This window comes from Neopelma chrysocephalum, unplaced genomic scaffold (genome assembly GCF_003984885.1).
Source record: "Neopelma chrysocephalum unplaced genomic scaffold, ASM398488v2 Primary Assembly neopelma1_59, whole genome shotgun sequence".
Lineage (NCBI taxonomy): Eukaryota > Metazoa > Chordata > Aves > Passeriformes > Pipridae > Neopelma > Neopelma chrysocephalum.
The window spans coordinates 29,420,622-29,444,728 of NW_020897714.1; the positions used below are offsets into that span (position 1 = coordinate 29,420,622).

General features: G+C 40.0%; 1 protein-coding gene across 15 annotated transcripts in view; it reads left to right on the forward strand.

Annotated features, from left to right (window-relative positions):
* CACNA1C (calcium voltage-gated channel subunit alpha1 C) overlaps window positions 1-24,107 on the forward strand; it is a 433,748-nt gene that overhangs the window by 249,123 nt on the left and 160,518 nt on the right. For all 15 annotated transcript variants that reach the window (XM_027680722.1, XM_027680736.1, XM_027680724.1 and 12 more), the window contains exons 6-7: window positions 9,416-9,577; window positions 11,442-11,638. In XM_027680722.1, coding sequence (XP_027536523.1) covers window positions 9,416-9,577; window positions 11,442-11,638 — 359 coding nt within the window. The remainder of the gene's footprint in view (window positions 1-9,415; window positions 9,578-11,441; window positions 11,639-24,107) is intronic.

The window sequence follows — 24,107 nt, forward strand, 5'->3', positions numbered from 1 at the left end:
CTGCTCAACAGTTATATATCAAAAGCATTTTTGACAGAATGGAGCTCACGGGATAAAAGAAATAGAAAAAATTATTTAAAAAATCTATTTTTGTCACTTTTTTCCATAGGACTTACTAAATTTTGTTTTCTTTAGCAGCGGGAAGAGTTATGGAAATTCAATTTCATTATTGGATTACAAAACCTCCTCTCCTCTCTAAACTTTCTTCAAGCATCTCATCTTACAAACAGATACCATTTTTGCAGAGGACTCCCCTTTTTGAAGGCATTAGTACGTGCCTGGTGTGAGAACTGGGACATAGCGAATGCTATATATCTTAGAAGTATAATCTGTTGGGGCTATTTATTTTCTATTACTGTTAGCACACTAAACTAGCAGCCTGGCTGAGATTTCTGTCTTGTTTTGCATTGGCTGTTGGCTTTGGTGATTTTTTTTTTCTGTAATGAGTGTTTTTTCTTGTTGTTCAGCACATTTCTGCAACTGGTATTTTCTCATAGGCTGTTGCTGTACATTGGTTTTTTTATGTATTGGAAGTTACCAAACAATGAAGTCCCTTTTAAGCAGGTTTGATGTCTTGGTCAGAGATCCAACCAGTATGTCCATGTGTCCATATAAACAAGCTTTACAAAGGCTTGTTTTAAACCTAACAGTTCCTTTGTTTATACTAAGCACTGCCAAATGAAAGACTTTAGGGTTGAGTGTCACCCATGCCCTCACAAGAGCAGTGAAAATTTAAAGTCAAACTTTAGCCCACCTTTTGCTTTTCACATTCCAGGCTGAGATCATGATGTCACTTTACTTTTACTTCGAGGGGGCCAAATTCCTCTCAGATTTATATTTGTAGATTTCTGTATCTGTTAAGAACTTAATTTAGCTCTTCAGATTGCAGCAGGAAAACCTTATGATTCCCTCTAGACAGCTTATTATATGTAAAAGGAAATTAAAAATAAATACATGTTTAGTTTCAGTGCATTCTAGCAATACATACACAATCTGTAGAAAAATCTTTGAATTGTTCAAGTTGCAAAGAAAGTTACAAAGGAAGTAAATATCAATAAAGAACCATTCTTTCTTCTGACAAATATGCATTTGTGAGAACTGCAACCATTAATTTTTCTGTCCAAATATACTGGAGCTACCTAGTGAGCTAAAGGAGGTTTTGCTTATTATGTCAGAAAGCGTTTTTTTCCTCTAAAGCATTTTATTATCTGATGCGTGCAAGCAGAGTTTTAAGTCTAATAAGGTTTATAAAGATCAAAAACAACAGTCTTACTAGTATGGAAAAGAAAGAAGCTGGAGTTTTAGGCATTCTGAGATGGGACTGATTAACCACTGACTTGATAAGTGCTTAAATCCACTCTCTGTTCTTAAAACTAAGAGTCAGAGTTGTTCAGATTTGTCTGGCCGTGTCTTTTCAAGGATTTTAACATCATACCATGCATTTTTTTAGTAACAATATTTTCAGTAGTTTAGAAAGAGAAAACAAAAAAACCCCAAAGGTATACATCAAGGCAGTAACACAGCACTGATCACACACTGTGTGGCTTGCATAAATTCTTTCATTACCTGATCAGGTTGCTTCCTATTTTTAGGTTCTCAAAATACTCCAGAAAATGTCATGCTGTGTCTCTCCAGAGCCCAGTCCCATCTATGCCCATTAAGCACTGTCCCAAGTTAAGAGGTAGAAGGAGTTTTCTTCTCCAGGGCTTTATTGCCTGTGTTTGTCATATACAATGCTGCTCTTCTACACAGATAGCCAGCTAAGGAGAAAGTTTTAGGATTTATGCAATTCTATCCAATTTTTTTGTAATTCTTTTATCACGAGAAGTTAAAACTTAGTGTAGCTCAGAGTATGTCAATTTTTATATGTTGAATCATTTAACCTGCAAGAAGATCAATTTCTGCCATCAATATATTTTTCTCCCTGTACTACAAGACTATAATATCATCATCCCTGGATGCACTTTTATATTTGCACAATCCCTGTGAACATTTTTTAACTTTTAAGCTTTGACCTTTTCTAAACCTGTTCACAGGTGATGAGTTAAAAAAAGCATCTGGAGAAGGACCTCAAACAATTAAAATACTCTACTATTTATAATGCAGAAAGGAGATTAACATCTACATACAGGAATAATGAGAATAAACAGTTAAAAATTTTGAAAACTTTACAAAGGCATTTGTAACCCAACAGTTATTAGTGCTCCACTCAAACAATTGAGACCCAAGTGCTTTGAGCCCATTTCTGTTACAATGATGCCTTAGCACTTACAGGTGTCCATAGTTCCTTGTTTTGAAAATTATGTCCTTAGGACATAGTAATATGTGTGGTCATTTCTCAGAGGTGTGTACAAACAACATCAAACATCCTGAAACAAAGATTTCTCATCCTTATCTCAGTTCAGATGTTATTTAACTATCGGTTTCAGGGGGTTTTTTTATGTTCACTTGACCAGACTAAAGACAGTATTTCATGTTGCCACATCCCTATACAAGTTTTCTGATTGAATCCAGTGGCATAGGAGTAGACGAAAATTTCCTCCTGAACTGGAGCTTGAAAAACTATTCTCTGTCACAGCTGTACTTGAGGATGAAGAAATTAAAAAAGTGGAAATATGATGGGTCATTTCACTGATAACTGGTGCAGTCTTCAGGCCAAACTGTCTTTGGGTTTGCATAGCTCTAGGAAGAGTGAAGAAAAGTTCTGCCTATTTGTGATCCTTCACAGTGATTAAGTATAGATAAAACCTTTACAATGGGCCCAAGAACAGTTTTCTCAGTTCATGATCATCCTGTCAGCAGAAAAGCAAAACTGTTTCCTGGGAAAGGGTGACAGCTGATCCTTGCTGGCCTAGAAACTGCCAGGGCTCCTGCACACCCTGCACCTGCCTTACCTTCAACCAATCTTTACAAGTCCCCTTTACAAGTCAAGTATTTACTCTGGCAGTGAGTACTTGACCTCATCCTCCCTGCTCTCTTCATTAGACTATTTTACAACACATTCTGGTCTTTGTTCAAAACAGCCTCAAAGTTAAATTACCTGACTTCATTTGTGATTTTGCTCAAAATAGCCCCCATGCTCCTTCTCTATATGCAGGTAACTGCATGGAAGAGACACTTTCTTTTTTTTTTTTTAATTTAATGTCTAAAGGTCTTGCCTGGACATCATCTTCAGCTGAACTGAGCTAAGATCAACTGGTTAGAGGATAAAGTTGAGCTTGCAGGAGCTATCTCATGTGTTGGATCTGGAAAGATGAGCGAGGTCTTTTAGTCATCAAGCAACTTCATAAGAAAGTGAATGGTTATGTACTTTGAACAAAAAGCTGTTAAAAAAAGCCCCCCAGGAGGAGAGAGGGATGCTTGTATGAGTGGTAGGAGAGGTCTGTTCCAGCAGAGAGTCCAAATGCCTGAACCAGTGTGTACGTTTATCCAAACCACCCTCCTCAGGCAGCCAAAAGCTGGGGCTGTGTGGCCACCATGCTCAGGGCAAGCTGTATTGTTTGACTGTCTAAGTTAGGTCACTCTGACAGGCAGAGGATACTTAAGATGAATTGCTTCCCAAGAGAAAAGGATCCAGAAGGAAGAGCTGGGTTTTGTTGTGGCTTTTGTTTTTGTTCTGCTGTTCCTTTCTCGCCTCAAAGGATGAGACAAGGGTGGTATTGCAAGACTTGGCAAACATAAAGCAATTGTGTTCACATACACATCCCCATTTGTATGAGTCTCCTTTTGTGTGTGTATTTCGGTTTGGGAAGTCAATGAAGACATGGTTTGAAAATGCAGGAGTGAGAAGAGAGTGAGCAGATGCCAAAACTTTCTTTTTTCTATTCATTCCAGCTCATGGTTCTGAATTGAATGTTTGTGTATGTTTATATGGCATTACCTGCTCCAAAATAGTCACCATTCAGCTTAAAAAGTTGTCTTTCCTTTTTCTTTTCACTTCAACTAGTTTTCTGTCCTGTGTCGTGCCTTTCCTTCCTATTCCAAGAGCTTCCCTATTATTCTTGAAATAGAAATGACATCTGCAGCCCCAAGAATGCTGCACTACACCCACAGAATTTGCTTTATCTAGAAATCTGCTTCTAATATTTTGAGACTCCAGCAAGACAGAAAGGGACTACCTTCCCAAATTGTTATTGTACAGCTGTCCTTAGCTGAACTGTGTCATATGAGTTCCTTTTGTAACACTGGGGAAGAAAGTCCTCCATGTTTTCCCTCACAAATCATTGCAGATGTACTTATCTAAGATATCTTGCCACGACTGTTGACCTTTTTGTGCTAAAACCGTCTGACGTTTTCCAGGCTTGCTTTAAAATTAGTATAAAACCTTTCATATTTATGAATATTTAATATTTTTCAATTTTCTTAGCTGATGTCTACATTTATTAAATTATAAACATCCACTTTGGGGAGCATTTCTGGTTATATTGCTTGTGCTTTGGAAATAGAGATAACCGTAGTGGCAGTCTCTCAGTGTATCGTCAGAAATAACTGTGATTTGTGGGTAGGCCTCACTCCTGGCTGGGAATGGTGCATAAACTGTCACTGAAGAGTGGTTCCCAGAAGTGATCTGACTCAGGCACTGTGCTGAGTCACAAATCCTCCCCTGCTTCCTCTCTGCTTGCAGAAAGTAGTAGTTTTCTTCTGAACTATATTAGCAGAAAAATAATTACCTCCCACACCCCTGGCACTGGCTTAAGTATGAAAATGTGTATTTGTGTGTGTATCAGGAGGCAGAGGAGGAATGGAGGGGGTTGAAAGTCCTCTTCTTTCCCTTTTATTCCCGCTCATTTTCAAGAGGTTATTTGTATGAGATTGTCCCTGCTCATACTTCTGATTCAGGCATCCCCACAGGGTAGTCAAAATATAGTCCTGCAAAACCAATGGAAGAGTAGACTCGGGATACACTTTCTCTAGAGACCTGGATCACTAAGATGACGAGAACAGGAAACTGCCCTGTCCAGCATACCAGATCAGATCCAAAATTAAAGACACGTAAAAATGTGAGTTAGAGCTGTGCTTGGAAAGGCCCAAATGTGAATTCTGAGACCAACCTACCATTAGTTTCCTTGGATATGTTCCACAGTGCAACAATGCCAAGTGCATTTTAGCAGCTGAGTCTGGTGCACTTTTTTTTTTGGTGCCATCTTGCAGAGCATTGGTTGAAATCCAAAAAAGCTTGTAAGTACACAACGGGGTGTGTAGGTAATCCCATTGCTTTAGGTCCAGACACTTCCATGCTTAGAAATAAAGCACATTCTTCAATAACTGCCTGAATCGATGAGACAGCAACCAGCCCCTCTCATCACTGTCTTCCTAACAGAAAAGTACAGCACCATATAATAGTTCTAAAACACCTGCAGCACCCCCAACAGTGTATTTCCCATAGCTTTGAGATAGATCAGTGTTACTTGGTATAAGCTTTTTTCTTCTTTCTTCCTTAGTCTCCCTGCTCCCCAGTTGTATCTTAAACCTTTGGGTTGATGCAGTCCTCTAGAGGCTAAAAAGGGCTTGACCTGGTATAAAAAGCAATGTTTTTCCCATGTAATAAATATTTAAAATGTTTTATCAGTATAAATAAATGCTAAATTCTGTAAGCCCAGGGGATGGCATTAGCCTGTTTTGCTTGCTGAAACATTTATGGAATCAGTGTCAGCCAACAGAATTCAGCCAAGAGGGGTTTTTTTAAAAGGTAAACTGAAGTGCTTTTAAAATAAATACTACGAGTTGTTTAAGATCTTCAATTATTAACAGAAGAAAAGCACGGGCTTAAAAACTGCAAACAATCCCTTTCGTAGCACTTTCCCTAATCCCTGTGCAGTTATGTCTGTGTCCAGCTTGGAGTGAGCTCCCCAAGGCAGATGCTGTACCTTCACAGATGTCTGGAGAGTGTCTAGCACACGGAGAGAGCTTCCACAAATGACTAACTACGTTTAGAATGCCAAATATTTGAAAAGCATTTATTTTTATATTTACTTGTCAGGACTTAAGGTCAAGACCCCGTGTTGATGGTTGGCCAAGGATGGCATTGCCAGCCCCAGTAAAGCAACACTGTAAAAATTTGGCTCTGCTGTGACAAGGCAGTTAGTGGTATCACCTCCTTGAAATCCAGAGGCCAGCTTTGCAGTCTGATCAGGTCACCACTCTGATTTAATTACAATTATAAGCTGCACAACCCATTGTTAGGAGTGCAAGCCTTTCCTCCACAAGTGAGAAAAAAATGCCAAAGATGTGCAATGGTGTGAACACCCGTGTTGGGTGATACCTACGTGTTGCACCGTGCAAAGATTAGGAGCATGTATGAGTTGGGTCAGTGAAATCATTCTTTTATAAGCTGAACTGTCTTTTCTTTCTCTACACAGGGAAAGAGCCTGTAAAAGTGCGTAGAATTCTCACCTTTTGTTAGAAAAAATTTTTGTGACTGCTTGTAAAGGGATGATTTGCCTCCGTTTACTCTGGTCAGAAACGCATATGATCATCCCCAGACACTGATCTGCACCTCTCAGTTTTCAGAACATAGATTTGATATGTTTTGAGACACGTGAAGTTTTTTTTATTAAAAAAGTTTCTCTGTTCCACCTGCTCATGGCTCTTCCCCAGTCCTTTAATCCTTTTCTGATTGGGCATTCTGACTTCTCTAGGCAGAATTCCTCATACCATTCCTTGCAACAGCTACTCGTGTTGCAAGTGGCTGCCTAAGTGAGAATAAAGTAATTTACAGGCAGTAGCTGTATTGCAGCAATAAGCTTGACAACAATGCAGGGAGCCTGGTGATGTGCATGTATCTCTTGCCCTTCCACAAGTAGCACACATTACATCTCTGAGGACATTTCCCAAGGTACTGCATAGTTAGTATTTTTTTAACTTTTCTCTCTTAATACTTTAATAGTAATGTATTTAAGCTTGGTAATTATTGGAATCATCAAGATTTGAAAACAGGCTGCCCTAATGGAGCACTGCACAGCACACACATCAATTCATGCTAACAGTATTCAGAACCTCATCTCCTCTTCAAAGCTGGTTTATTATCCTCAAGAAGATTTTCTCTAATTAAGCTGGCTGGAGGTCCTGTACATCTTCTGGTGGTACATGTTCCCCTTGACTGCCTAAACACCTTGTCATCTCATGTTTATGGTGCAAGCCTTTGATTTCACAAGTACTGCTTTGTTAACACAAAGGGCATTGATTTGTGCAGATATTATCTTCTCTGGACATCTCTAGTAGCTGAAGCACTTTTATGAAGTAAGTGATAATGAAGCTGTATTTAAAATGAGAGAGCTTTTTTGTTCATCTTTTTGTCTATTCTCGGTACCCTCTCAAGAGTACTGGGTATGTCCTGTGATGCATAATAAATCAATTAATAATAATAATTAAGGGTAAATTACATAAGACCTGGTATTAGAACTCTTAACCTCGTAATCTTGGCTACATATTGGATTAACAAGGCTCCACTAAAATCACTAAAAAGGGAGGCCTTTATTTGCTTTTGTGTAGATTTATTTGAAGCTACAAATAAATCTGCAAAAGTTTTGGGATTTTTTCTTCAGGTTTGTAGCCATCTCTAGTTTTTTAACTTTCTTGTATTGTTGACATTTTTTGGAAGTAGATGGGACAGTGTTTTAATTTTCTGGTGAATGTGACATTCCTGACTGATGTAAAGAATTGATATTGATGCCGGCTGCAACTCATTTTCTGTACGTATTTAGAATTAGTAGACTGAATTATGTGAACATCTAGAGGAAAAGCTTGACTGCCTCATGTAAGCACAGCAATTTCTTTTTTCTCCAGAGGCATTGCTTAACCAGAAGAGTACCCAGAGGGAACTGAGCAAGCAAAGAGGTCCACTCTGGTACGGGATGTTTTGATCCCGTCAGTAATGTACTTCATGTAAGAATCAGTTTGTGAAAGCCAGAATGTTTCATGCTGAACATCTTTCCCTTTGGATAGTAGCATGAACCATTAACATATATCTGAACTGACTGTAGAAACCTGAAAACCTGTTCTGACTAGAGGGATGTTAGTACCCAGCTCTGGGTTGCCAGCAGGCAGTGAGTTGATCTTGCTGGCCAGGCAGCTGATGCCACCTTTGATGGTCTCTGCTGTGTTCCATCAAGGCTGCTGAGCAAACGCAGTCTCAGCCTTAGCTGTGAATTGACAAGTGGATTGCCTACAAGTGAAAGTGCTTGTCAAGAGATGTGTCATCCTTATAAGAAAGTATTTAAATTAGTTGGTTGTTTTTTTTTTTAAAGTAAAAGAAAAAAATTGAAAATCTCAGATGATAGATTTTCAAAGTTAATAGTTATCGCAAACTCTCTTGGCAGATGTATAACAGACATTTACAGCTCATGAATCACATTTTTCAAAAATCACAGCTAATATCAACTTCTCTGAGGAGATGACAGCGTTTGCAGGAGACATTAATGACTTCTGGCTCTCAGTCATTGCAAAATCATGAGCTCGTAATTGTTCTGGTGTGGCTATTTGTAGACTATAGGGTTCTAGAGGTCTCTCAATACTTTCAGCATTAATTACTTGCCAGTGACAGTGGTTGCCATCATTGCTACCAGTGATAACAACTTTAAGACATTTGTAAATGCAAATCCTTACTAAAGGCTTATGAGGCTGGCTTTATTATTCTGGTTTTACAAAATGAGAAGGAGACAGAGAGAGGCACATGAATCTGCAGCTTGAGTCCAGTACATCTGAGGGTACAGCTGCTTAGTGCTTTAGAAAACTTGGCAGCAAGTCACCTTCCCATTCTGGAAATGTTTGGCTTCCTCATGATTAGGACTTCTAACAGTTTCATGCCTTAACAACAGTCAGAGGGAGATCCTCAGAAGGCTGAGAGCTCTCACTAAGTGTGGGTTTGGTGGTCCTTCAGCATCTCAGGCTCTGCCTGGGACTTTCTTGACCTCTGCAGGAACCCAGAATCAAAGTAGGGATGTGACTTCAGTTTGCCGTCTTTCCCCTGCTCTGGAGCGCAACTCTGTGGCACCCCAGCATTTGCTGTGTGTCTCACAGTTCTTGTCCCACTTCAATTCTGGTTGTTCTTTGTTTTCCCCATACTTTAGCTCTCCCCAGTACTGTGTGTGGAACACCTTAGGCATGTTTTTCATGAATAGGCAAAACAGCTAATATACTCTCTCCCCAGGAAGGTGGTATTTTGGTGACAGGTAAGTTAATATCTTATCTAAAGTAAGCTTTACTTTAGTCTGTGATCTACGCCAAAATCGTAAATTTATGAAATGCTGGAGAACTTCTGGAGGGAGTTGATCTGTGAATGTACATCTTTGCATCATCAAGATAATGAGTTCAGGTGAGGGGGAATGAAATAAAACTGACATACTACTGTGCAATTTATAGCCTCTCTAAATTTTGTTCTCTTGCTGATAAGTGCTTCCTTCTGTTCTCTCTGCAGGTCTCCAGGTGGTTTTAAATTCCATTATCAAGGCCATGGTCCCTTTGTTGCATATTGCCCTGCTGGTGCTGTTTGTCATTATTATCTATGCCATCATTGGACTGGAGTTATTCATGGGGAAGATGCATAAGACCTGCTACCACGTGCAAGGGGGACTGATAGGTAAGGGGAACATATACAAACGTACAAAGATTTTTGGAGGGAGGCTTTTCCCTTAAGTAATGGAGCATTTGTGCTGGCACAGGAGATGGGTGGCTATTGCTCACTGCCTGTTTGGGGTTACACAGGGGTGGCTCCTCTGTTCTGCTTCTTGGATATGAATCCATGTGATGCAGAGAGACTGCAATGGTGACAGTTTAGCTTCCTCATCTTGAACACTCAGCTGTTGGCCTGTCTGTAAAGGCTACATGCAAAGCTATTGATTCCTGCTAAACAGAGTCATGGACTTTTTAATGTGGACCTTTGGCACAACAAACCAACCTGAGTTCTTTAGCAAATCTCCCAGAGGCTCAAGCAACACTAAAATAGTGATAATTTCATCGTTAGCTGACTGAACTACACATGACATGGCATCACAGAAAATTAAAACTCATATATTTTATTATAAATCTCATACACAAATACATCTTTGTTTTAAACCAGTATCATTGTAAAGGAATATATAATTCAAGGCTGTACCTTTTTTAAATCACAGACTGTGGCTGTGGTTAGAAATGGAGCTAGAAAGAAAACAAAATTATATTAATGAGAAGAAAATTTTTGCATCAAATCCATCAGGAAAGAACTTTCAAATTATTTACAGAAAGAAATATTCCCATTTCAAAGTAGTTCAATTGCATTGTCACTCACTCATCTAACCATCTGCTCTTTTTCATTTCATTTATTGAACTTGAACAGCATTGATTTCTCATGTGGTGGTGGGTGCTAATGCCTAGGACCCAGAGCAGCTCATAACTAAGAAAATATTTTACAGCAGGAAATTGTTTCAGAAGTTCTGTATTTTCTGCTTTTATAATGTTGGCAGATTTCATTTTCTGGAAATGATGCTAGAACTATAATGAATTGTCACTCTGGTTTACAGTTTAAAGTGTGCATATCTTTCTTCGTTCTATCTGGAAATATTTACATTATGGTATCTAATTCTAATATTACTGTTTGTGGCATTCTTTAATGATCAGAATATGATCATAACTTTTGGAAAATTAAATTGTTTACCATATAAGATGTGAAACAAACATAATTACCTGCTCCCCTGCACATACATACCATACATCTAAAAGTGTAGCCTTAAGATCTGAAATCCATATATTTTTAAAAGAATATTGCAGAAATTTTTGTGCTTATAAAAATGTTTTCCGTGGCATTTTTCGTATACCAAAGCATTTAGTTTGGCCTGTTCTATGGGTTCTCAGATCTCTGAAAACATCTGTACAGAATAAGGGGTCGATAATCAAGCAACTGCCTTATAGAGTTTCTGAGTGCCACTGGACTACTGATAAAATGCCACACAGCTTCTAAACTCCAGAAGAGCAGAGCTCCAGATGCTCTCTGCTCTAGTTCAGCAGTGGCCCAGTGCCATATCGTCTTGTCTCCAGAGCACTGAAGCCTGTGTGCTGCAGGGGCTCAGCCTCCTTCAACAGAATGGCCATCAGTGCTGCACTTCCCTTCCAAGGTTAACCCAGATGCCGAGTGACTGCAGAATGAACACGCTGCCATTATGGTCACAACGTGCAACCTAATGAAACATAATAGACTTGGTCTAACATTCCCTCTCATGTTCTTCCTCATAGGAGGGTATGCTTTGAAAAAAAAGTCCATCTCTGTTTTGACTATAAAATTTGACAGCTTTGCTATTTTATTTTTTTTACAAAAAGAAAGTGAAGCACAACAGCAAGCAGTCGCTCACATATTCCTGAGAAATCTGTCAAACTCACTGCAAAATGTTAAAATCAGATATCCTTCACGGTGGGTCAAATAGCAATTCATTGTCTTCATCTCCTTTTTTCCCCCCTTTCTCTCCTTCAAGATACACCTGCAGAAGACGACCCGTCTCCCTGCGCCCCCCAGTCTGCACACGGGCGGCAGTGCCAGAACGGCACGGAGTGCAAGGCAGGCTGGGAGGGACCTAAACATGGCATCACGAACTTTGACAATTTTGCTTTTGCCATGCTGACAGTGTTTCAGTGCATCACCATGGAGGGCTGGACAGATGTGCTCTACTGGGTACGTATCCGAAAATGATGAGCTGAAAGTCCTGCTCGTGTGCTTACAGCTATGTGGAAACTTGGGGGCTTTAACTTTCTTGCTTGCTCTGTATGGTGAAGGCATGGTTGCTAGCATGGAGTTTTAATTAACTCAGCATATTATTAGGTAAAATGGGAGGGTGCGATCTGGTGCAATTAAATCAAACATAAATGTTGACTTTCCGTTGATATTTTAATTTTGAAAGAGGCAAGTGGCTTACTGATTTGAAGATTTGCAATGTACCCTTGTTGAGCAGAAAGTCATGTAAAGACCCTCTCTGCAGGAGTGAAATATCTCATACATCTCCAGATTACTGATGTAGAAGTATTTGTGACAGATAACCATGTGCTCTACCTGTGGCCTTTATGTTACAGAGGCACTACACTGATCAGCTTAGAGGTTTTATAAGAAAGGCCTCACAAATTCCAGCACTTCTTATGATTATGACTTCAATCATAGAGGAATTATTCTAATGCTAGTAACTCTGATACTGGTATCAATCATGGTTACATGTTTAGCCAAAACATTATATTATCTTTAATGTAAATGAAGTCTCATCTTGTCCTGTACCTTAATTCTGGGCATCTCAGTAGCTTTAGTTTGTACCTTTTAATTCCTAATATATTGTGAAATTCATTACAATACAATTATACTACCGGAGTTAAAATCATATTTAGCCCTCAGTTGTAAACCATATATAACCATGTTTCTGGATTCAGATCTTGCCACCAGCTTTTGCAGCAGCAAGTTATGGTCCAGGAATGTAATTCTCACACAGCGTAGCCCCATCTGTAAAAGGTTAACCCAGGCTCTCACTAACTTGGAAGACTGGCACATCATGAGGTGTGGTTCTCCAAGATGGTAGGATGTGCTACAATGCATGATGCAACTTAACTCAAGAAGACCCAAAGCACACAGAAGGATAATCTGGACTGAGGCAGCTTGCACTGTTAACATCAGCTTCTCTCTTAAACATGAGTCTGAAGCTGTCTTCTACCCAGCGGTGATTTACGAGATCTCCCTTTGAAGATTTAGCTTATCTGCAATAGATGGTCTCTGTGTGGAACCGCTAGAAGTTGTCTCTTTATGCTCGTAAGTTTAGATTAGAATTGTGACTCTAGCTTCCTTCTAATGCCTGAGATAAAGGGCAGAGATCAAACCACAAGGGGAGTCTGGGTCTTAGAGCACAAATATTGCCTTTACTTGAAAAGAGGGTATAGATTAATAAAATGATGAAGAAGAACAGAAGTCACAAAAGGAAGAGACTGAAACTGCTCCGCAGCTCAGCTATGGCTATATATAATATACCTGTCTTCTTATCACACCTAGCTCACATTTCTCCAGCCTGTGTGTGAGTGAGAGAATTTATAGGTAGTATAGGGGAAATAGGAGGGAGTCAAAGGTATCAGAAATAAACATAAAAATAGTTTTGGCTGTGTATACAATTTAGACTTGTGAAACCTGTCCACAAGTTATCATCAGTTTCTCCAAAGACACGTGCTATGAAAGACCCTTCCAATTCCCACCCTTTTGGGCCCATGTGTCATTTTCATGGCTGGATATGAATCATGCAGAACTCGGTTATCAGTTGTCTAATAACAGGAGCCAAAAGCATAAACTCACTGCCAAATGATTTTCTATCATGACTGTGCTGACAGTCTGATTTTTAGGGTGTCCCTGCACCAACCTGGGTTTTAGATGTTGCCTTTTATTTGGTATTCAGCTTTTTTAACTTATTTCCTGCGCTGTTCTTTTTTTATTTAGAGACAATATGGTGAAATTAGACCTGAAATTAATACAGATTGATGTTCATTATTTTTAGGGGCATCCATATAGTTAGCCTCTTAGATTATGGCTTTGGTAGAATGCTTGCTTTGGAAACAAAAGAAATAGTTGTTATCATCAGTTCCCAGTTATTCCTGGAAAAGACTACAAAAGATAAGAGTTAGCACTGCAGAAAAAAATTTCAGTAATGGAAGAGGAGGAAATTTAGGTTGTAAAAAAAAAGAAACATTACCCAATGTTTAAAGACTTGAAATACAAAGTTTGAGTAAACACCTGAGCTGGCAGACATACTCAGTTACGGGGCTGTAAGCAATCCTGAGAGTACTATTGTCCCATGGGACTTCTGCCTCTTTGTGCTGTGTTGAAGAAGCAGATAGAAGTCAAGTCTGATCAGTGTTTGCCATCTGGTAAAGAAGGTATCTGAGATGGGATGTGTATTTCCTGCTGCAGAGGGGTCTGTGCTACTCTGGGGGCAGGTGTTGATTGGGCACTTACTACAGGGCACACCTACGAGAAGGACTGTCCCTTTAATATTTATAGGTAGAAACGGTCTCTAAACATTCACACTGTAATTTCATGTAATTTCAAGCCACATCTATTGTGATTTGAAACCTTTTTAGTCCATGACTTCTGGATAGCAAAGAATAGAGAAGATGAAACATTTCACTTTCTGAAAGTGACAGAAGAATTTTAGTAAGTGAGGTAGGATACAAGTATCTGTCTTAAAAGTTAGTGTGAGCCACTGTTCCCTCAGTGCAGTCTGGCTCATACATAACTCTCCTCCCCGGCCTTTACTTTTTTGGCCAAGGAAGAGTGGACTTGTCATAGACAACCCATTGGGGGATGCATCTCCACAGGAGTGCAGAGATAGGAGGCTCTTCTCAAGCAGATAACTCTGAAAGATCTGGATCCACAGTGAGGTCATGGAAATTAAAATTTGCTTTATAAGACAATAAATCTGCACAGTTAATTAAGTTAGAAATCCAGACTTAAAGGTCCTTTCTCTCCAACTACATCCTGAGGTAGAGTTTGTTGTCCATTTGACACTGAAAGTACAGATTAAAGAACAGTATAAGAAAAATTTTGTCTGCAAATCAGTTTTGCAGACAAAAAATTTAGGCGATGATTTTCAGAGGTCATTCATTAAACTTAAGGATGTAAGCTAATGAATTAATATTTAAAAGTGCTGAGCATTCAAAGTTCAAGCAGACTGTCAAGTTCTTAGCTCCTCTGCAGTTCAGGGTAGATAACTAGGTTTGAATCTGGGGTCCTGCTGGGTTCAATGGCAAAATTCTCATTAATTTCAAAAGGTCAGGATCTCACTTTTTGTTTTGCAAAATCTTAATCATGCTGTGGAGATTTTCCACATGCAGTCAGAATACAACACGAGGACTCACAGATGCCTAATCAGGTCCTTGGTATCTGTTGAGATAGTCTTCCAAGGGCATATATGTGGATGTACGGAGTTTTCTTTGCTCCCTTCTTAAATCTGAAAATATGTGCCTGACCTAAAATTCAGCAGAACAACAGATAAAGCTCTGGGCTGAATTACTTGGCTGGAAGTGTTTAAATGATGGAGCAATACCCTTGCTTTGAACTTTTCTGTAAGTGCTTTTCAATTATAACTTCTTATTTCCCAAAAAGTAATTTTTGAAGGATACCTAGATCTCTGCATTCCTCTTAGTGGGAATGGAGGGAGCTTAGAACATTTTAGCATGTTGCCCTGAAAAATAAAGTGGTCATTTCATGAAACCTGTGTCTGTCATGTGCCGCACTTTGCAAGGTTAAACCTGCATGTTTGAAAGTTAGAAAGCTGTATGACCTTCCACAAGCCCTGGACTCCTAATCCACTTAATAACTCTTCAGATTTTTATCCTCAGTTTCCTGCTTCTTTGTTCATGCTTCCCTGTGTAGGCTTTTCACCTATATAGTGAAGCCTGTCTCCTCTCCCATGGAGTAGTAGTATTTCCCAGCTTGTGATCCACATCTTCACAAAAAGATAATCAGAGACAGGAAAGCAATAAACTTTTATTCCCTAGAAGGACTTGACATCACTAAGATCAATACACTTTCCAATCTCCTCTCTCACTTAGCAGATAAGACTTGTGAGTGGATTGTTTTCTTTTGAAATGTGAAAGAAAAATGCTAGGGAAAACAGTTTGACACTGCTATCATGGAAGGCAGGATAATTACTTAAAAGGAGCCAAATTTTTAATGTGAAATAACTATATTGGACAGGATGAAAATCCGTGCTAAACAACCTTGTTGACTCTTCCATGAAGAATTGATCTTTGTTGAAGGGAGTGTTAAGTGTTTGTAGAAACACATTTCCTATACTGCCTCAGTCTTACCAGGTTTACTTATGTCCCCATATAAATGCCAGGCGGCTTTGTCTCGTGTGCAGTCAGTTCACAGAATCATTTGAGTAGACAGGCACCTCTTATGCCACATTTTAATTTTTCAGATGCATTGTAGAAGGATTGAGGTTATTACTCTCAAAACTCTCCTTAATGAATTATCAGCCAGCATTAGCAGCTTGCTTGGTGCAGGCACCAAGGCCTGTTTCTGAAGACCCTTCAGTCTTTGAAACTTCCTGCAGCAGATGCAAATCCAAATGTTACAAATTAAGTCATTTAGTATTTTGTGATCAGTCTCTGCTGCAGTCCCTTATTTCGTATTGTCTTGTTGACTAAGGAGGAAAATTAATTCCTGAGCAGTTTATAACATCCTGTTTAAGTATTTTCAGGCATTTGTTGTCTTCCCTTAATCTTTTTCTAATCTGAACAGATTCAGTTCTTTCAACCTTCCCTAATAGGGCTTCTTTTTAATTATTTTTAATCAGTTTGTTATTGTCCTTCAGGGGAGGCTTCACTTCTGAATTAAATACAATTCGGACAGTGCCCTGTCTCTAGAAAGGTTTTCATCTTTGTGTGAAATGTGCTCTCTGCAGCTGGAGCCTTGTGACACTGCATGCAAATCTGCCCACTGCAGCCTCAGTTTTACGTGCCTGGTGTCTCCACTCCCCTGCATCTAAACAGTCGTATCTATAAATGAAAACAGAGCACAGAGAGATTGCAAAACACAACTGTATGTTGTTGCACTGGGCAGTTCATACTGCTGGGTAGTGGAGAACCTGGTCCCGAGTTTTTCTGCTTGCCCATTACAGCTTGATTTCTAGGATCGAGTAATTTTACTTGATCTGCTTGAAGATTTTTAATAATGAGCAGCCTTGAGCCTGCCATCATTTTAGAATATTGGCTTTGACCCATTTCATTTGGACAACGTTTCAGAATACTTGGTCGTGTCTCTGAAAATAACATGCAGTGCCTCCAGGAACAGTTTACCTCAAGGCTCTAACTGTAAACTAAAGACTGTGGTATTATTATAGATGGACTAAGGCCAAGTCTGGATGAGATCCAGGGCACTAACCTGTCCCTGGAAGAGATGCCCAGATTGGTGCATAGTAAGTTGACTCACTCAGATTTAACTGAAAAAATCCTTGTTAGGCTTTCCCAGACCATAGGGAAGAAAATGTGTTAGTGGTCTAAAGAAGTGCAGTGGAGCCACTACACTGTAGTGAGAGACTCAATGGACAGCACAGAGTAGCATATATAGATGCAGTGGGTTAAACAGGCTGTCCCGGAAGATCCCTCCATCTCTGAATCCGTGAGATCGTACTTTCAAGAGTCATTAAATCAGCTTGAAACAGGGGCTTAAAGTTACCCTTACAATTCCCATCATGAAATCAAAATGGAACAAATTGAACAACAGAAGTAATTTACTTTGCTGACAGCACTGACAGATCTTGTGAGCTTTTCTCACCCCTCCTCCCCCAACCCATTGCAGCCAATGAGGAAGATGTGAGAAATACAGAGATGTTGCCACAAAGTGGAAGACATTAAAAGCAGAGCTGCAACCCCCAATTTTCGCCAGCTGTGTTTTTCCTTCTAACCCTTTATTCTTGCAGCACTTAGGCTTGAATTAGTAAGGCTTTCCACAAAAGAGAATGATCTGATTCTAAGAATATATCTGTCTACATGTTTCCATGGCGTTTATTCCCCACCCACCCCCCACCCCTCCAAGAAAATGCTGGGCTTTTATTGTTGTGGGGTGAGGTTTTTTAATCATCTTTTTGGCAGGGGTTTGCATGGATGTGAAAAATTTACAAAGAATAAGCACGCGAGTATGAGCAGCCCATCACTGTGACTGCAGAGGTTATTACATCTCCACCAGCTGTGACAGTGGTGGGCAGGGGGAGAGGGCCCATAGTTCAGAGCTCTGAAGGACCACAGCATTAATGCACTGAAAAAAAAGCAGTTTCCACACGTAGTTTGCATAAATGCTGACATAAATCTGTTTTCCTTTTCCTCACAAACAACTGCACATGCAACTGTCATGGTTGCCTGTCCCACTGCCTTGGAAGTGAGTAAGAGCAGTGACTTACTCATTGGCATCTGCCACAAAAACCTGCTGCTGAACATTTGTTCAATGCACTTATTGTGTGAAATGAAGTTTTTATGAGCCCTTCAGAACTCTACTTTGGACTTCTCAGCCCCCTTTCCTCTATATGGAAAGAAACTCTCAGTTAAAAATAAGGTTTTTGGCATTGGTTATGGGGAGGTATTAATAGAGACCCTCTGCCCAGTGCTCCTGCGTGGGAAGGACCTCTTTATTAGCCCTGTCTTTCTGTTGCCCTTTCTCTATTCCTTCTTCTTGTGTTCTTCTTTAGACTGTTTCCTAATTGCTGCTGTCTAATTACCACAGAGACCTTTTTTTGTCTTTAATCTTTTATCCCAGAGCTATAAAATTAGGAACTAAGCTACTGGGACACTTCTATTTGACTTAGGATTTTGAGTGCCTCTGTTTGTGAGTTCACTGCTTGGGTCCTACTACCAGTTTTGTCCAGAACTGATGATTGTTGCCTTCTGAAAAAACAATCTTCAGAGTTGTTAGATTTGGGTCCATATCCACCAGACAAATTCACAAATAACAGACTTTTGTTCATTATCTAGATCCTGGGAAAGAAAAAGACAAGGGAATATGCCCAAGGTCAGGACACAAGTTGTGCGTCTAGAACTATTTATAAAATTCATGTTTGAGTTTAACTTGTTTCAATGTCTTGTTTTCAAGGCAGAGGGCAATACAACTGAACCATCACCAATCTTACTATGAATAGTAAGTCTTTCTTGCTTGGTCCATTATTATTGGCTTTATTCATTGATTTCTGCCTGAGCAGTATTTGAGGGTTCAGTATGATGAGTGGTCATACCATCAAAAGTGTAGATTTTGTCTCCACCCTTGCCCTCCTCTAGAACTTCTAACTTCTAACTCCCATCCTTTGAACTGCACCCAGAGTGGAGACCTGAAAACAATATTGGGCACATCTCCCTAAAGATACAAAATGACCAGAAGTAAAAAATAAAGGCTTTAGGACTCAACCAGAGGAAATCAGAGGAATCAGTCTTCCTACGGAGAAGAACTTGTGGGTTCTGGGGGATGAGAGGCTGGACATGACCTGGCAATGTGCTGCTTGCAGCTCAGAAAGCTGCACCCAAAGCAGTGGGGGCAACAGGTCAAGGGAGGGGATTCTGCCCCTCTGTTTTGCTCTCATGAGCACCTGCAGTGCTGCCTCCAGCTCTGGGGTCCTGAGCACAGGAAGGACATGGACCTGTTGGAGTGAGTCCAGAGGAAGGGCCATGAAGATGAACAGAGGGCTGGAGCACCTCTCCCATGAGGAAAGGCTGAGGGAGTTGGGGTTGTTCAGCCTGGAGAAGAGAAGGTTCTAGGGAGACCTTCCAGCACCTTCCAGTATGTACCTAAAGGGAGCCTACAAGAAAGCTGGAGAGGGACTTTTTACAAGGGCATGTACTGGTAGGACAAAGGGTAATGGATTAAAACTGGAAGAGAGCAGATTAGATATAGAATTAGATTAGATATAAGGAAGAAGATTTTTACAAGTAGGGGGGTAAACAATGGAACAGTTTGCCCAGAGAGGTGATAGATGCCCCATCCCTGGAAACATCCAAGATCGGATTGGATGGGGCTCTGAGCAACACGATCTAGTTGAAGATTTCACTTCTTAGTGCAGGGGGGTTGGACTAGATGGCCTTTAAAGGTCCCTTCAAACCCAAACTGTTCTAGTAGTATTTATTAGAAAACATCCACTCAGTGGATTTTTAAATCATATCTAGAAGAAATCTGTCAGGACACTGTGCTGATCTTGCTTATAAGACTCATAGGAAAAAGAGAAGGGGCAGTCTTGTCTGTCCATAGTGCAGTTGCACTTCATTCAGGCTCTTTGATAGTAATTTCTCCAGCAAACCTTTAGTGATTGTACAATATCTGTGAGTGGCAAGTGTGCCTATTGGATAAGGTTTATCAGCTGTGTGCTATGAGGTCTAGATATTGCACTTTTTTTTTTGAGAATTTTGGGTGTGATTTCACAACTAGAAGATGGATTCATCATCTAAAATTTAGATAGGAGTTCTAGGAATATCACAGGTTGGGAACTGGCTACAAAGGAATCTGGGATATACTGATCAAGTACAAAAAAAGAATTGACAGTCATGCCTCCACTTATTAAAGAAGGTAGTGATTATCTACAGCTTACAGTACTGCTTTTCATTATCTTTATTTTTAAGGACTTAATTTACTATGTAAATCAATGAACAGTATGTGCTTGTGTATTCCTGTGCATGCAACAATCAGCACTGTTCGGATATACTTGTGGTAGACCTGGTATCAGGTCTACCAGGAGATAAATAGAAGGAGCTATACAACAGCAATACAGTAAAACAGGCAGAAAATCCTTTCTGGATAATCAGCCATGCAAATGTAAATACAAAATAAGCGGAGATAGGAAGGGGTAGCCCAGAATTCTAAGATGAAATGAAATTTTTAGATTTGGAAACCCACCATTCTAGGGGATATTTTTATGCTTGAAATGAGCACTTCATTCTTTTGGAGTGAATTTCCAGAGACTTTAAAGGATGAAAAGTTTTTCAAATAACTGAGTAGCAGTAAGAGATGGAATTGCTGCAGTAGCTATAATGAAAGAATTATCAGCCCTGTGGCTAAATAGCCTTTGGGCTCTTGGATGAGTTTTTCAAAGCCCAACCTTTTCCTTTTAAAGGGGAAAAAAAAATCTGTGCACTCTTACGTGGGAATGTGGCAACTCACGTAAAGCTGTGTGAGTTTTGCCTCTGGAGGCCTGAATTCAAATCCTAATGAAGTCACACAAGTCCAAACAATTTATGGAAGTCACTACATGGCATTTCTGGAAATTGCAAATTCACTCAACAAGCCAACCCAGTCATGTAATCCATCACATGAGAGAATGGAGGGCCTTAATGGCTCCTCTTACCTGTACAGAGACCTGACTTCGGCAGACCTCTAGATGGATCTATGATATGAGCCTCATCTAAGTAGATCTATTGCTTGGGAACTAAGAAGGCAAAGGTAATATCACTATTGATGTTGGCTGTTGAGTATGGAAGAGGTAGGGAAAATGGGCTGTCAGTCATCCAGATCAACAAGCAAAATGGATCAAGAGTGAGGTCTTGGCCTACCAAACTCCAGGATGTGTTTGTGGAAAGTTCTGAAGACTTGTTTAGTCTTGGTCTTGTCTTTAAGAGCTTGGCCTGAGTCAGGGAATGGCCTCTTCTTTTTCTGGTGCTCTGTCTGACCTAGCCAGCCTCAGTGCAGACAGAGCCATCTGAACCACCACTGGAAAAAACACAGCTAACTTCTGAGGGAACAGTTTAGAGGGAGTTATTTACGGCAGTTTCAGCACACTCTAGTATGTCAGTTGCTTTATCATGTGGCAGTAAATGAATTTCAATATTTCACCTTTGGTTAACACGTTCCATGCTAAACTGAACTGAAGTAAATTTATTTTTTTTTCTCTTTTACTTATTAAGCCTGGAGAAAGAGGGTGAGGTGAAAAAGCAGGAGTCTTATCGGATCTCAGAATTTGTCTTTGATGTAAGGAATTCTTGCTGTGTAACTAATGTTTTCAGTGGGAGTTCACAATCCCTGTATTGTCAAACATGCTGCAGAGGTACATAGTCCCCTCCAGTTTTCACAGAAAAACAGAGAAGTCCCACAAGAAAGCACAAAGAGCACAGGTGGGATGGGAGGAGGTGTAAATGGTAGATTCCTGATTATTTTTGTTTTTCCTCCCCTAGTACGGTTGACTACAGGAATTTCCCAGTGGTAGTTGTACTAATAAAATTTAATATGCTGAGATTTTTGTCAGCAGAATCCGCTTTTCAGATAGCTGATTTGCCATGGTAATCCATGTCCCTTTGGTACACTACCAGTGCTAATAAATGTTGCAACGCCGTGAAAACAGAAGCCAGTAACACTGCTGGGTTTTTTTAAGTCAAGGGAGAGCCTAACTTTTTTTAATTTCTGTTTTGAAAAGTATGAAGTTAAATGCCAGTGGCCTTTGCCATCTGTCAAAATTGTGCAGTAAATTTGTGAGAAGGCCCCTTGAAATTACAGATTTAATTAGAACACTAGTAAACATCCCCAATATTTCCCCTCTAGTGGTGAACATGGTGATGTTGGACTTGATGATCTTTAGAGGTCTTTTCCAACATTTATGATTCTGTGATTCTCTACCTCTCCAGCAAGCACAGACTACTGTGGGATCAGTAAGCATTTTCATCAGAAATAGATTGCAGTGGAAGAGTTCAGCTCAATCACTGTGTGCCACAGACATTTTGACCTGCTGGTATTTGAATGCAAGTTTTAATTCTCTTCCCACTCTCAGACAGAGACCTTATATTTCCCATAATAGCTCATTCTGATAAAGAACAGCTGACTGTAAAAAAACAATGTGAACCCAAACCGAAAACAGAAATATGAATATGGAACTTTACAAACGAATGAAATAATGTTGTGGAATCCAGTGATTATATAGTGGGTGCTAAAAACACAGTGGGAGGATTCAGTGACAGCATACAGTATCTAGGGCTGGATAGCTGAAAGTTAGGTCTTTTTCTGTGTGTCTCAGACTTCAGACAGTCTTTCCCAGCCTCCCTCCCTCCCAGTAAAGTGGAGTAACCTTGAAAAGGTGGGACCAGTATTTAATGAGTGACGAAAATGTGACTCAGTGCTGCTATAAAGAAATAAGCTTGGCAAATTCTACGGGTGGCAATGCCCTTCCTGCAAACTGTATGCAACAAAAAGCAAATGCAGTTTGCTTCATGTAACAGCAAAATGGCATTCCTGCATCATTTTAAAGAAGCTCATTTGAGCTATTTAACATGTTTTCTCTTTGCCATCAAACAGCTGACACGGTTAAAAGGGAGTGCTTCTAGATCTCTGCTCTAGCCTTGCTCTTGCACAGGTTGCAGCAGCCTGGTAGGACTCTCCTCCAGGACTCCTTCATTTACACGGTCTCCCCAGGAAGCTCAAGCCAGCCAAAGTTTTGTAGGAATGTTTGCCCTCATGGCTCTTGAAATTGAGCCCAGCGCTGCTTTCACTTGTCTTCTCTGTGGTGTGGTGTGGGAAGCTTGGTCAGTTCTGGAGACTTCACCCTCTTGCCAGGGAGATCCAGCAGCGTAACGATGAACTATAGCTATACCAAAAGCTTTTAATTAATAAACCAGGAATTACAGTTCACCTGGATCAGAGCAGGAGTATTGGGGTGAGGGTATCTACAGCAGATTCAACATAGTCTTTATCAGGAGGGGTGAAGAGGCAACCTCTGCAGATTCCATCTTCTCAGATCTGTCTGCCCCCTTCCCCTTCTCTCTTCCATTGCTGCAATTTCTTCGATTCTTTCTCAACGGTTCTGTGTTGCAGATTAATCTTGATGTTTCTGTTGTCCTCATCGAGGCAGTCCTTTCTCGGTTAATGGCTCCATTTAGCTCCTGCAGAGAGTTCTGTACAAATTACCAATGTTGCTGCCTCAGAGTGGAATTTTAATTTGCTCTTTCCATCACTACAGAGCATACAGAACAATTGGGGAACCAAGATACACGTACGAGTCCTATTATTCTTCCTACTGCCCACATATGATGAATCTTGCCTATATTATTCGTTTTTATCCTACATTGACTGTATAGCAGGATAACCTGTCTGGAGCAGTCTCTGGCCTGGTTGATGATCCCTGTGCTCTTGGCTTCACCCATCTCTGTCTTGCCTTTCTTATGAAGACACTGAAAAGAAGATTATAGATGTCTATATGTATCTAGAGAATGCACACACAAAATTTGTAAAATTCCATAACTGAGGTAACACAATAAGTAGAAACTTAAAAATAAGAGCTTGGAAAAAACAACTGAGCTTAAAACTTCCTTTTTCCTTCAATACTTCAAAATAGAAGAAATCTGATTGTCAAAACAAATAATTTTTAACAGGAGCAACTGATCAAGTGCTGCTCGCTCCTTTGACTGGCAGTTCAGACTGAAGTTGGGTTGAACTCTCTGGTCTCTCCTTTGCATCCATCTGATAGTGCCAGCTACAAAATATTTGGAACAGTTTTAAGGAGTGACTTTGGTTTAGAATCCCTTTAAGACTATTAGGGTGTTGATGCTTAGAAAGAAATTCTACCCAGAGTAAGAGCAAAGGCATCTGAAGTCCTTTTCTTGTATTTTAAGCCATTCAGAAGCAATTTTTAAGTCAATACAAGTAAATCTAGTTTATTTTAGGT